At 64.1% G+C, this 12,703-nt stretch overlaps 6 protein-coding genes across 6 annotated transcripts; 3 read left to right on the forward strand and 3 right to left on the reverse strand.

The window, feature by feature from the left end:
• Positions 1-561: 561 nt before the first annotated feature.
• Positions 562-3,265, reverse strand: JCM10292_002347 (NuoI/complex I 23 kDa subunit family protein; the record flags this gene model as incomplete). The annotated part of the gene is made up of 12 exons (XM_076647853.1): positions 562-567; positions 644-666; positions 732-857; positions 2,009-2,062; positions 2,123-2,188; positions 2,245-2,284; positions 2,388-2,512; positions 2,569-2,646; positions 2,713-2,741; positions 2,808-2,815; positions 2,898-2,920; positions 2,986-3,265. The coding sequence occupies 12 exons, from the start codon at positions 3,263-3,265 to the stop codon at positions 562-564; spliced, it is 858 nt and encodes a 285-aa protein (XP_076506675.1).
• A 1,298-nt stretch (positions 3,266-4,563) lies between these two features.
• On the forward strand, positions 4,564-5,239 carry GIM4 (tubulin-binding prefolding complex subunit GIM4; the record flags this gene model as incomplete). Its single annotated transcript, XM_076647854.1, has 6 exons — positions 4,564-4,591; positions 4,654-4,706; positions 4,774-4,811; positions 4,874-5,051; positions 5,123-5,159; positions 5,220-5,239. The coding sequence occupies 6 exons, from the start codon at positions 4,564-4,566 to the stop codon at positions 5,237-5,239; spliced, it is 354 nt and encodes a 117-aa protein (XP_076506676.1).
• A 349-nt stretch (positions 5,240-5,588) lies between these two features.
• On the reverse strand, positions 5,589-6,599 carry JCM10292_002349 (uncharacterized protein; the record flags this gene model as incomplete). Its single annotated transcript, XM_076647855.1, has 6 exons — positions 5,589-5,651; positions 5,770-5,815; positions 5,899-6,008; positions 6,106-6,254; positions 6,323-6,399; positions 6,490-6,599. 6 exons carry the CDS (start codon positions 6,597-6,599, stop codon positions 5,589-5,591), a joined length of 555 nt encoding a protein of 184 aa, XP_076506677.1.
• Positions 6,600-7,161: 562 nt separating this feature from the next.
• Positions 7,162-8,095, reverse strand: JCM10292_002350 (uncharacterized protein; the record flags this gene model as incomplete). Its single annotated transcript, XM_076647856.1, has 2 exons — positions 7,162-7,943; positions 8,077-8,095. The coding sequence occupies 2 exons, from the start codon at positions 8,093-8,095 to the stop codon at positions 7,162-7,164; spliced, it is 801 nt and encodes a 266-aa protein (XP_076506678.1).
• Positions 8,096-8,361: 266 nt separating this feature from the next.
• Positions 8,362-10,065, forward strand: JCM10292_002351 (J domain-containing protein; the record flags this gene model as incomplete). Its single annotated transcript, XM_076647857.1, has 10 exons — positions 8,362-8,417; positions 8,492-8,518; positions 8,587-8,645; positions 8,709-8,787; positions 8,851-8,946; positions 9,003-9,043; positions 9,115-9,123; positions 9,197-9,320; positions 9,395-9,597; positions 9,704-10,065. The coding sequence occupies 10 exons, from the start codon at positions 8,362-8,364 to the stop codon at positions 10,063-10,065; spliced, it is 1,056 nt and encodes a 351-aa protein (XP_076506679.1).
• Positions 10,066-10,852: 787 nt separating this feature from the next.
• Positions 10,853-12,665, forward strand: LSC2 (succinate--CoA ligase (GDP-forming) subunit beta; the record flags this gene model as incomplete). Its single annotated transcript, XM_076647858.1, has 8 exons — positions 10,853-10,900; positions 11,015-11,092; positions 11,208-11,280; positions 11,346-11,451; positions 11,508-11,598; positions 11,655-11,764; positions 11,822-12,391; positions 12,470-12,665. The coding sequence occupies 8 exons, from the start codon at positions 10,853-10,855 to the stop codon at positions 12,663-12,665; spliced, it is 1,272 nt and encodes a 423-aa protein (XP_076506680.1).
• Positions 12,666-12,703: the final 38 nt, after the last annotated feature.

The following is a 12,703-nucleotide window of genomic DNA, read 5'->3' on the forward strand; positions in this document are numbered from 1 at the left end:
ACGAGGCTTCGACAAGCTCGGCTTTGGGCGAGTGAAGCTCGCCGGTCGTGCAAAGTGTGTGAGCGAAGGGAGAACGGCGTCGCGATGACATTGAGACGGTGACATCTCCCAAGTACCGAACCGGGTAAAGTGTATTGCACGGTCCTCGATCAATAGCATTTGGGTGTGTACAATAGTGAATGCGTTGCAACCTCGAGCGAACGACGGCCGAAGCCAGTCCACCGCGTTCCGCTCATCCGCCGCTCCCAGCACCCACTACCGGGCGCCCATCACGCGCCATGAATTGTACACGTGCTACCCGCTTGACGCAGACCGAAACGCTCGAGGCGAAGAGCAGGAACGCGCAGCTGTTGCTCGAGAAGGCGGGCACAAGCGCGAAGAAACCGGGCCACGTCTGCGAGCGTGCGTGGACAGTCAGCACACGATGCTCTGCAGGTATAGGGACAGGCAGCATACGCGCCGAACAGGTACAGGATGCTGTAGGGCGGGCTGCATGAGGGAAGTGCCAGGTCAGTGTTGCTCGTACCGTCCGCGTGCATCGAACGCAGCTCACCGGAAGAACTATGCCTGACAGGGTCAGCAGTCCAGACAAGGTCAGTAAGCAGTCGCAAGGTGTCCTCCCCCGCCGATTCGATGCACTCACCTGCTCGAGCACGACCGTCATGCCTGTCGAAGTCGAGCAGGTCAGCTTCGTTGAACTCCAAGAGCAGGGCCGAGAGCCGCAAGCTCACCTCGCACGATCTCGGTGAAGAAGAAGAGATTCGCGGCCTTGTCGAGGGCCGAGGGCGTGCCCGCTGCGCCGTACTGCTGCACGGGCGAGTTGACCTCGTACTGGTGCCGCGCCTTGCGGACCGTGTCTGCGAGTCCATGACGGTCGGTTCGCCAAATGCGTCTGTCAGAAATTGCGCCTGAACATTGGAAGCATGCGCCTGAGAGCAGAAGGACGGTCAAGAGAACACGGCGTGTGCAGATTCACGCCTCGACCGGCGGGCGTGACAGAGCAGCCTCCCAGCGCGCAAGTTGCACACGCTCGAAATCGAAGTTCAGTCGTGGATCACGAGCACACCGGTCCCGTCCTTATCCGCTGCGCCAACCGCGTTAACAACAAGCAGGTCGCCCTCGGCCTGATCGAGCGGCCACAACGGGGATCAACCCTTGCCGTGCTTCAATGCGTGAGCTTGTGCATGTGGCACGATGGCCTAGCTCAGGTCACGACACCGTACCGCTCGTCGAGCGGGAGACAGAGGCACGAGACTCAGGAAGAGGTCAAGCGACACAGGGCGGCTTGGATAGCACTGCCAACAGTCAGAAATAGCCGAGAAGACAATTCTGTAGCCGTCAAGCCTCATCTGACCGTTCCTCGCTTCGCGGGACCTCTGCGAACTTGACACGAACGGGACATCCATAGTAAGACTGCGTGCGCCGCAGAGGCAGTATCGCAGGCACAGGACGTCGAAGTGAAATGCGCCTTGTACCAGCTGATGGCCGCGCCAGCCAGCCGCATCTCGTGCGGAATGTCGGGCGCTTCGATGCGAAAGAAATGAGCAGGAGCGATGAGAGTGCGGGAGAGGGGCTGGGGCAGTCAGAGCGCATGCGGAAGAGTCGATTGGGCTTCGACAAGCTCAGGATTCGGAACGGAGGAGCTCGCTCGTGATGTGGACCGTAACAGCAAGAGGACGAGCAGAGTTGCGATGAGCAGAGTACCGATAACATTCGGACGGCGACATGCGCTCGGCTGATACCGGGCTTCCTGCGATGTGCTACATTCTGCTCGCGACAGCAACGGCAGTGCAGTGTGTACAGGAGCGAGTACGTTGCAACCTCGCGCGAACAAGGGCCTGAGCCAGTCTACCACCTCGCCTGCCTCCCCCTTATCTGCACGCCACGATGCGCGACGCAAGCGCGTCGAAGTGTCTGCGTGCCACCTGGTTTACCGGTACGCTGCGAGGAGGAGACAAGGAGAAGATCAGCAATTGCCGCTCGATGTTGGAAGGCAAGCGGAACTCACGGTGCTCCGACTGCAGCGCCGCCGCCAGCTCTGCCTCCATGCGGTCACCGTTCGCTGAAAGGGAGCAACGAGGTCAGCTGAGGAATACGCTAAAAGATGGAGGATGGATCGTACCGAGCAGCTTCTCCTTGTTGTACAGGAGCTCCTCGCGCGTCTCGGTCGAGTACTCCGTGTTGTGCGCTGCGAAAGAGCGTCGTGAGCACGTCATAGACGACAAGAGGGGGAAAGGTACTCACACTCGACAATGGCGTCAACCGGGCACGCCTCCTGGCAGTACTGTGGTTGGAGGACAGGGGGTCAGTAGTCTTGTTCCGAGCGCGAGCTTGACATGCCTCGCAGACGACGCGCTATAAAGAAGCGCGAAGGAGAGAAGACGCACGCCGCAGTAGATGCACTTGGTCATGTCGATGTCGTACCGCGTCGTCCGCCTTGCGCCGTCCTCGCGCGCCTCCGACTCAATCGTGATGGCCTGGGCCGGGCAAATGGCTTCGCAGAGCTTGCAGGCTGTTGACAAGGTGTGTCAGTGGGTGTTGTGAAAGCAGGCAGAGGACCAGACGCACCAATGCACCGCTCCTCACCCGAGGCGTAGCGGCGGAGGGCGTGCTCGCCACGGAAGCGCGACGAAACCGGGCCCTTCTCTGCGAGCGTGCATGAGCAGTCAGTACACAGTGCATTGCGAGAGTCGAGAAAGACAGAGAACGCACCGAACGGGTACATGATGGTGTAGGGCGGGCTGCATGAGGGTAAGTGCTCGTTCAGTATTGCTCGTACCGTCCACGTCCGTCGAACGGCAGCTCACCGGAAGAACTAGGCACGACAAGCGCAGCAGGCCAGACAGGGTCAGCAAGCAGTCGTCAGGTATCCTCCCCCGCCAGTTCGATGCACTCACCTGCTCAAGCACGACCGTCATGCCTGTCGAAGTCGAGCTCGTCAGCTTTGCTCAACTCGAAGAACACGCCAGAAAGCAGCAAGCTCACCTCGCACGATCTCAGTGAAGAAGAAGAGACTCGCGGCCTTGTCGAGGGCCGAGGGCGTGCCCGGTGCGCCGTACTGCTGCGCGGGCGAGTTGACCTCGTACTGGTGGCGCGCCTTGCGGACCGTGTCTGCGTGCCTCGGTGCGCGGCCCAGATCGGTCGGCCCGGTCTGCGGAGTGGCGAGGAGCGCGGCGGCCGACGAGGAGAAGGGGCGCGCGACCGCGAGGGCGGCGGGGCGCTGGGCGGCGGCGCGGAGGGCGGTGCGTGCGAGCTGGCTCTGCATCTCTGCGCTCGGCTGCTCTGTGCTCGCGTGGAGGCGACGATGCGGGCGAGGCGAGGCGAGGGGCGGCGAGCCGGGCGACGAGAGGACACGGTCTCGCCGTCGCCCAATCCCATCGCCTGCATCGTCCGCACCTCCTGCTGGGTTTCTGGTTCTCCTGATCTACTGTGCTGCCCTGTATTTGCTGGTCTGCCCCGTTCCACCGCGCCGCACGAGCTGTGGCGCCGTCGGACTCCAGCCAATCGTCCGTGCCAAGTTCTCCCACGCTGGTATCTTGCCCGCCATGCATCTGGATGGGATTTCCGCTCGTCAGTCGCTCCTTGTGGTTCTGCACTCTTTCGTCGCGAGTCCTACGCGCACTTGCGAGACGTCGCCGCGACCCCTACGCGCTCGCTCACTTCGCCAGGCCGGTCAAGCTTCTTTGACTATACGGGGCCAAAGCCTCCTCGCTCTGCCCCGGCTGCGCCTGCACGGGCTGCGCGGAGCGACTGACGAGCTCCCACTGATCGCATGGCAACTGCCCACCTTCCGCACTGTAGGCTGGCCCTGCTGTTTCCTGCCGCGCTCTTCTGGCCACCACAGTAGTCGCGACGGCTTCGAGGAGTTCTCGGGGCCGAGCTACGGCTCAAGACGCGTGCATGGCGACCTGACACTGCTTTCTTATTTCGCGAGGGGCGGCTTGGCTTGATCTCGCCTGCTATTCGGGGCTCTGCCGAACGCACGACTCCTCGATCACCGCTGTTCACTGCAATGCTTACGGCTGCGCGGGCAGAGAACCGGTTCGTGTTGACCGGCCTGGTCTGACGATTGGCGTGCCCTGCGCTTCCGGTCTCGACACCTTCTATCAAACGCAGTGGCCGATGATCCGCATTCGGCGCCTCCCTACGGTACTGCCGCTCTACCTCCTGACGCCGCGAATCCTGCTCACGGCGCTACAGCGCACCCCTAGGCAACACTTGCCACCATCATCGGACAAGATGAGCCACGCCGCTCTGTCTCCTTCAATCTTCAAGCTGTCCGGGCTACATTGCGCGAAGAGTGAGGTCGACGGATGTGTTCGAGCAGGGACCAAGTATGCTGGAAAGGCGCGAGGGAGGGCAAGGTGGTGGTAGGCGATTTCGTCCGCGCCTGCAACAGAGCATGAACTTCTTTTCCTGATCGCCCTCGCCTTGTAGCCTTCTCACAGGCCGTTGATTGTCCATCTTGCATACCGTAGCACGCTGTGCGAGAGAGTAGATCTGCCATGTTATCTTCATCGGTTCCCCTCAAGACAACGCGTTCCTCTCGCTCCCCCCAGCAGCATGGCGTCAAAAGCACCGACAGAGCAGGGTGCGCTCCATCTGCACCTTTCACCCAGGCGCGAGCTAACTGGACTCGGTTCCGCCTCGCAGAGCTCGCGCAGCAGCTCCGCGTGCGGCAGAACGAGCTGCAAGCACTCGTCAGCGTGCGTCCCTGGACCTGCGCCAGCTGTGGATCGTACGCTAACTCGGCGCACACGGACCGATCTGCAGAAGGTCACCGAGCTGGAGGGCGAAGCGGAGGAGCACTCGTACGCCCCACCTCTCCCTCCCTGTTCCCGGCGGCCCCCCTGCTGACCGGCCGCGCGCGCAGGCTCGTGCTCGAGACGCTGCGGGACGCGTACTCGACCGCGCCGGACCGCAAGTGCTTCCGGCTCGTCGGGGGCGTCCTCGTCGAGCGGACGGTGCAGGACGTGCTGCCGCAGCTCGAGACGCAGTTTGAGCAGCTCAAGGGCGTGCTCGAGACGCTCACGACGCAGTACAAGACCAAGGTGCGTGCTGCCGGCGTGTCCTCCACCTAGCAATCAGGGATGGCGAGGCTCACCTCATGCTTCTTCCGCAGGAATCATCCTTCGCACAGTGGCAGCGCGACAACAACAGTGCGTTCTGCATATTCGAGTCCCCCGCCACTACTCTGCTGACAGCCTGCCCGCTCGCAGTCGTCATCCGCCAGCGGTGACCTCCGTCATCAGCGTTCCTGTTGTCCATCCTGTTCTGTAACAACGCCGCACGCATGCTTTCACACCTCTCGCCGCCGTCTCTCGCGCGAGTGACGCAAGCAAGTGGAGAACCCAAGGTGATGCGAGAACTGCTTACAACAAAGGGACTGAGGCACGGCTGAGGCGCGGGTACGGCTGTACGGAAGGCAAAGCGGGAAACAGACAGAGGCGGACTGCGGGTAGAATATTCACGAGAAAGGGGGAGAGCGAGGTGTGTAGCGCAAAGCGGGAAGGCGGGAAAGCGAAGTGGACGCCAGGGAGGGTTGGGCCTGTCGAGCCGAACGATGGGACTTCGAGCGCGAAGCCGCTTCAGAGGAGCTTGTACTTGTTGAGCGTGCTGCCGAGGAGGAAAGTGCCCATGCCCGTGATGTACTGCAGGGCAGGTGCAGAAGAGCAACGTGAGCGCATTTCATCGAAGCAAGCGAAATTCCGCCTCCGCTGGCGAAATCGTAGCCCGCGAGAGGGGAAGAGGCGGCAAGAGGGAGCGCACTTTGATGGCGTTGGAAATCTGCACGTCGTACGGGAGGAGGTGGAGCCTGTTGCGCGCGGTTAAGTTTAGCGAACTCAGCGCGAGGTAACCTGAGGGTCACCTCCGAAAGGGATAGCGACCGGGACGCACCCTGTCGAGCCAAAATCGGACGGAATGTTATCCTCCTGCTTCTCGATGTACCACTTGTCGTCCGGGCCCTTGACAAAGTCGATGCGGCTGAGGAAGCGGATGTGGAACGTCTGTAGCGCGTCCTTGCCGTCAGCCAACCTGCTGCCGCTGCGGCGCCCTAGATGCTGGCTGCCACATCGGTGGAAGACTTCGTCAGGTATGACGCACCGGGTTGAGCCTTTCCGGGAGCGGGATGAACGAGAGCTTTAGGTGCTCGGTGAGGTCGAGGAAGCCCTTCATGCGCTCGACGCCCTTGTGCACCGTGATGCGGTCAAAGCCGACGGCGTGGAAGTCGAAGCGCTGGCCGTAGCTGAGGACTGCGCAGCGGGAGAGGCGGAGGATCAGCGGAAGGCCAGAACGACGAGAAGGGGGAGAGACGACGGACCGCGGAGCATCTTGTACGCCGCCTTGACGCCCTCGCGACCGACGCTCTTGGGCGAGTTGAGCAGTGGGTAGACAAAGCTGTACAGTCAGACCAGAGTCCGCGGAATCGCAAGTCAGCCACGCCGCACCAGCCTGCATCCGCTCGAGGCGACGCGCACAGAGACGCACACGGCGTCCTCGGTGAAGTACTTTTCGACGGCGGCGACCATCTCTGCGGCGTCCTGGGGCTCGCACAGCTCGCTCACGACGCGGCGGACGTCGGTCTGGGGGTCGTCCATCGCTTGCTTCGGGCTGATGACGCGGGCGGAGCGGGCTCGGAGCGGGTCAGTGGAGGGCCGGAACGGGAGGCGGGCATGATGGGAGACACACGAGGGCTCTGGGCAAATTCGCAGGCGGGAAGAGGCGAGGGCTAGGGCGAGCTCAGCGGGTGAAGAGAGTCGAGGCGATGAAGTAGTCGGTGAGGCGGAAGGAAAGGGCTGCGGGTCAGTCTGGCACTCCTGCTGCTGCTCGAAATGTGCACAGCGAGCTCACGAGGTGCGCTGGCTTGCTCGAGAGGAAGCGGGCGGCTTGTCGAAGAAGCAAGAGCTCGTTCTCGCACGAAGGTGTTGGCTGGCACGTGCAACCGGCCGATCGGCGTCCTCGCACTCACTGCCTCTCGCCGAACCAGACTACACCTAGCCTTGCCAATGTCTGCGGCTCATAATGCAAGCGGGGGCGATAATTATGACAACAGGTGACGGATGAGAGAGAGAGGTGCGAGAGAGAGGCCACAGTGGGAGCAGGTGTACGAGGCGCACGGCTGACGAGCCCCAGGCGCCGGACCCGTAGCGCGAGACGTATTCAGGTCGACGTCTGACCGTTCTGCTGCTCCCGTGCTGCCTCCTGCGCCTCCTTCTCCTCCTTGAGCCGCCGCAACCGTGCGAGGTGCGCCGCGCCCTCGTCGATGCTGCCCCTCGGCGCGGGCGAGTCCGACATGCGCCTGTCGCGCTCGATGCCCTCGTCGACCGAGTCGCGCCACGCCGCGCCGCGCCCCTCGGTCTCCTCGCCCGTCTCCTCCTCGCGCCGGCGCTCGTTGAGCGCCTGCACAACGTCGTCGTCGGGCGGCGCGTCGTAGCTCGGCGGCGCGTTCGGGTCGGGCGCGCCGCCGCCGCCCGAGTACCGCGCCAGGTCTGCGAGCGGGTCGGCCGAGCCGAGGTACTCGGGCCCGACGACGCGGCCGGCGTCCATCTCGGCGCCGTACCAGCGCATGGCGGCGCCGTTCTCGTCGGGGAACTCTTTGATGGCGCCGTCGGTCGCGCGCACCCACGCCCACTTGGCGTCGACGTGCCCCGCGGTCGCGCCGACGGCGCCGAGCGGGCCAAACGCCTGGGCGCCCTGCGAGACCCAGAGGCGGTTTACGCGCAGGAGCTGCGACTTCATGGCGTCAAAGGCCGAGGCGACGGGCCCGCCGGCGGGGAGGGCGCGGCCCGTCTTGAGCTGGAGCTTGCGCTGGATCGAGAGGACCTTTGCGAGCGTCTCGGAGGGGAGGTTGCCGCGGCGCGACTTGCTGAAGACGTAGGCGTGGAGGATGGAGAAGACGACGACCTGGGGAATGGGCTCGGGCTTGGAGAGGAGGCGGAGCACTGCGAGTAGCGCAATCACCGAGACCGAGAGAGGGGGAGGGGGAGAGGGCGAGAAGGTCAGCAACTGCGACTGGACCGACTAGTTTCTCCGGAGTGACGGCGGGCACCTCGCTTCCTGCAAGGATGGACGCACCGTCTGCCTGGGTGAGCATGGCGATGTGCACGCGCAAGAGGGGACAGCGACGGCGAGGTGGAGGTGGGGGTCGGCGACGACGAGGCCCAGCAGCAGAGCGGCAAGCGGGGCGGGTCCGGGGCTGACGAGAGAGCCTAGAAAGAGCACGCCTGTCTGGCTGCGTTCCTTGCTGAGCAGGTGAGCGCGGGTCGAGGGAGAGCTGAAGAGATGCTCGCGGCGTAGTCCGGGTTGACCGCGGGCCCTCTCCGTCGTGCAGCCTGAGCGAGCACGTGCAGCCGAGCAGAGATGCGCCTGACTCCCGTCCTCGCAGGCGCAGCAGCCCTCGCCGTCCTCTCGACGCCGTGCGCTGCCCGCTCGCTCCCTCGTCCACCTCGTCGCGTGCATCCGCTCACCTCGATCTCCCCGCCCACCGCAGCGTGCTCGGGTGGACCAACGAGGACCAGTGCGTTCACTCTCTAGACACGCTGCAGCAAAGCACCCGCTGACCTCGTCGCCGTGTCGCCCTTCCAGCGAGCTGTTCGACCTCGTCTCGGCGCTCGAGACTGCAGAGGGCAAGGGCACCACCTTCTGTGCGGCTCTTCCCTGCTGCGGCTACTCCTCCCGAGACACAGCTGACTCGCCATCACCCGCAGACACCTTCCTCAACACGACAAAGTCGGCAACCCAGCAGGAGATCAGTCGCGCATACCGCAAGCGCTCCCTCGAGCTCCAGTCCGTCCACCCGCACGCCCGTCTCTCACTCTGCCGTGTCTCTGACCGCTCGCTCGCTCGCAGCCCGGACAAGAACCCGGACGACAAGAAGATTGCCGACCGCTTTGCCCGCCTGGGCGTAATCTCCAACATCCTCCGCGATGACGAAAAGCGCAAGCGGTGCGCTGCTCTCCACTCAAGGCTCACTTCGGTCTGCTCATTTCGTACCTCGCCAGCTACGACTTCTTCCACGACAACGGCGTGCCAAAGTGGCGAGGTCCGTCGCTTTTCTCCCGTCTGCTGTCGCTGTCTACAGAGCATGTACTGACTGCATCTTTACGACCGCAGGAACCGGCTGTACGTTGCTGAGCAGATCATGCGTCGAGCTAGCAGTCATAACCTTAAGCTGATTGCCCGTTGCCGTCGACAGACTACTACTCGCGATTCCGCCCTGGTCTCGGCAGCGTCCTGACGGGCCTCGTCATTTTCTCGTGCTTCATCCACTACGTGTTCCTCTACCTGAGCTACCGCGTTTCGAAGATGCGCATTACGGCGTGCGTCACTTGCCCCACCCTTTCAGCTCCTCGGCGCGCGTGAAACTCGCTCACACTCCGCTCCGCACCCGCAGGTTCCGCCAGCAAGCGCTCGACGCGGCGTGGGGCGCGGGCAAGAAGCCGCTCTCGGGCAAGCGCAAGATGAAGACCAAGACGTCCGAGCACGGCGACCCGCTCGGCATGCCCGGCATCAACGGTGGCAAGCCGCTCGCGCCGGGCAGCACGCTCGAGCTTACGGTCGAGGGCGAAAACGTCTACGTCGTCGAGAACCGCAAGGGTGCGTTCGCAGTTTGCTTTTGACTCCACTCGCGCTTCCTGCGCTTCACCTCCGTGCCCGCACGAAACTGGGATGCTGACGATTATTTGCTCCGTCCGCACCGCAGAGTCGCTCATTTCCGAGGCCCTCGCCGTCAAGCCCGTCCTGCGCGACACGTGGCTCCCGCGCGTCGTCCTCCCGCGCCTCGGTCTCGCGCCGCGCTCGACCCCCCGCGCCGCCTCTCCGTCTGTGTCGTCCGGCGGCGCCAAGCCGCAGCGCAAGGCGTCGGGCAAGAAGTCGCACGCTGCGGTGGCCGAGGACAGTGCGGGCGGCGCGACGAGCGGCGAGGAGGCGACGAGCGGCGGCGAGGACTCGGCGAATGCGGCTTCGGGGCGGGGCCCGAAGCCGCAGGGGAGGGGCGTCGAGGGTGTGGGCAAGGTGGGAGGGAGGAGGCGCAAGACGGTGCAGCGGCCGAACAAGGCTGCGTAGAGCAGAGGGACGGGCGAGGAGGGGCACGATGCAGGGTAGGCGGTAGGGAGGGCGTAGGAGCGCCGTCGACACGAGGCGGTCGCTGCAAAGGCACCTTGCACTCGACTTCCGGTCGTCCTCGAGAGCTGGGGACCTCTTGGTCGGAGAACGATTCGAAGGCTGGCAGGCGTTTCTTCGTGCAGCCGGATAGACTCGCTGCTCAACGCTTCGCCTCGCTAGCCTGCTCGGACGTCTGCGCGTGCACACGTAGCTGTAACGGATCCCTTGCAGCTCCTGACCCGCCTGCGGCTTGCGTAGCACCAACGCCTCTGGCTCGTCTGCCGCACTCCTCTTCATGCCCTCCTCCCTATACGCCTGCCGTCTCCTCTAATACCTCGTGACAGTCCCTGTGCAAGCGTGTCGGTCCTCTACAATTTTGCGCCCCTGGTGGGGAGTGTCGTCGGGGGAGCAAACTCAAAAGAGGCCGTGTTGTGGTTCGGTTCTGGCGGACGGTCGTGCGGGTTGCGTGTGGACGAGAGCGCGAGGCCCCCGAGCGTGCAAGCAAAGGGATGCCGCCCTGCTCGTGGCAGTCGAGCAGGGTGAAGCGTCGCCGGTCCGCCTTGTTTGAGAGAAGAAGGAGAAGAAGGCTCGAGGCGCGCGTGAGCGAGGTTGTATTGCGCTGTGGGTGTATTGGCTGCGTTGTATTGCAGCGTAGTCGTTGAATGCGCGCGCCGGGAATGAGTGGATCCGGCTCACTCGCTCGCTCGCGGTCGGCTTGGTCGCTCCCCGTCGCTGTCTCTCCCGCGCCATGTTTTCGTCCAGCCTGCGCACTGCCACGCGTGCCCGGGCCTTCAAGGTGCGCGCCCCCCGCCGCGCCCGCACCCTGCGCGCCTGCGCCCGCCGCTGGGCCCAGCCGGCCCTCTCCGAACCCGCGCACCGCTGACGCTGTCCCGGCCTTGCACGCGCACAGCCTGCGGGCGCTGCCGTCCAGGGCCAGCGCCGCAACCTCTCGATCCACGAGTACCTCTCGATGAACCTCCTCAACGAGGTGAGCCCGCGCCCTCGCAACCTTGCGTCTCGTCGAGAGCGCCGTGCTGCAACGTGCTGCTCTCGCTCGCTCGCTGCGTGCAGGCTGACTGATCCGCGTGCTTCCTGCGCAACAGTACGGCGTGCCCACGCCCAAATCCAAGGCTGCGTTCTCGGCCGCCGAGGCAAAGGAGGTCGCGCAGAACTTCGGTGCGCTCTCCCCGCTCTCGCCTCGCCTGCAGAGCCCCCCTGCTGACTCGTGTGTTCCCGACCAGGTGCCGACAAGCTCGTCATCAAGGCGCAGGTGCTTGCGGGCGGTCGTGGCAAGGGCCACTTTGACGGGCCCAACGGGCTCCAGGGCGGTGTCCAGATGGTCGACTCGTGCGCACCTTCCTTGCATCTGCGCTTCCCGGTCTCTGAGGCTACTCGAAACACAGGCCGGAGCAGGCGGGCAAGTTCGCGGAGCAGATGATCGGCCACAAGCTCATCACCAAGCAGACGGGTGCGGCCGGCCGCATCTGCAACGCCGTGCGTGTTCTTCTCCCCGCGACTCGCGCGCCCGTACTGATTGCAGTGTCGCGCAGATCATGCTTGCGGAGCGAAGGAACCCGACCCACGAGTACTACGTTGCGATCCTGAACGACCGTGGCCTTGGCGGCCCCGCTCTCGTTGCGTCGCGCCAGGGTGGCATGAAGTGCGTAGTCTCTGGCGGTCGGTCGCGTATCTCGTACTGATACGAAAGTCCGCGCAGCATCGAGGACGTCGCGCGCGACGATCCGTCGGCCATCGTCACCACCCCGATTCCGTTCGAGGAGGGCCTCTCGAAGGAGCTCGCGACCTCTATCGCGCAGAAGCTCGGCTTCAAGCCCGAATCGCAGGACAAGGCCGCCGACATCTTTATCAAGCTGTACAAGCTCTTCAAGGAGAAGGACGCGACGCAGATCGAGATCAACCCGCTCGCCGAGGTCGAGGGCGGCGACGTCCTGTGCATGGACGCCAAGCTCGGCTTTGACGAGAACGCCGAGTTCCGCCAGGAGAGCGTCTTCAAGCTCCGCGACGTGACGCAGGAGGCGCCGTCCGAGGTCGAGGCCGCCAAGTACGGCCTCAACTTTATCAAGCTCGACGGCTCGGTCGGCTGCCTCGTCAACGGCGCCGGTCTCGCCATGGCCACCATGGACGTCCTCAACCTCCACGGTGGCTCCCCCGCCAACTTCCTCGACGTCGGCGGCGGCGCGACCGCCCAGGCCGTCAAGAAGGCGTTCGAGCTCCTCCTCGCCGACGGCGCCGTCAAATCGATCTGGGTCAATATCTTCGGAGGGATGTAAGTACCTTCCTCCCTTCCTAAGCGTCTAAGGGCGCTCCCACAAGGTCACTGACCCGACTTTTGCCCCTCTCACAGCATGCGCTGTGACGTGATCGCCGAGGGCATCATTCTCGCCGCCAAGGAACTCGAAATGGAGATTCCGGTCATTGTTCGCCTCCAGGGCACCAAGGAGGCCGAGGCGAAACACCTGATCGAGGAGTCCAAGATGAAGATCTATTCCTACGACAACCTGGACGACGCGGCGGCAGCGGCAGTCAAGGCGGCGCAGTAGCTGATCCTCAGGCTCTATGTTCATGTCATTGTTTTGTT

Source organism: Rhodotorula paludigena, assembly GCF_050403205.1.
Source record: "Rhodotorula paludigena JCM10292 DNA, Rt_paludigena_JCM10292v1_ctg11, whole genome shotgun sequence".
In the NCBI taxonomy this organism is placed as follows: Eukaryota; Fungi; Basidiomycota; class Microbotryomycetes; order Sporidiobolales; family Sporidiobolaceae; genus Rhodotorula; species Rhodotorula paludigena.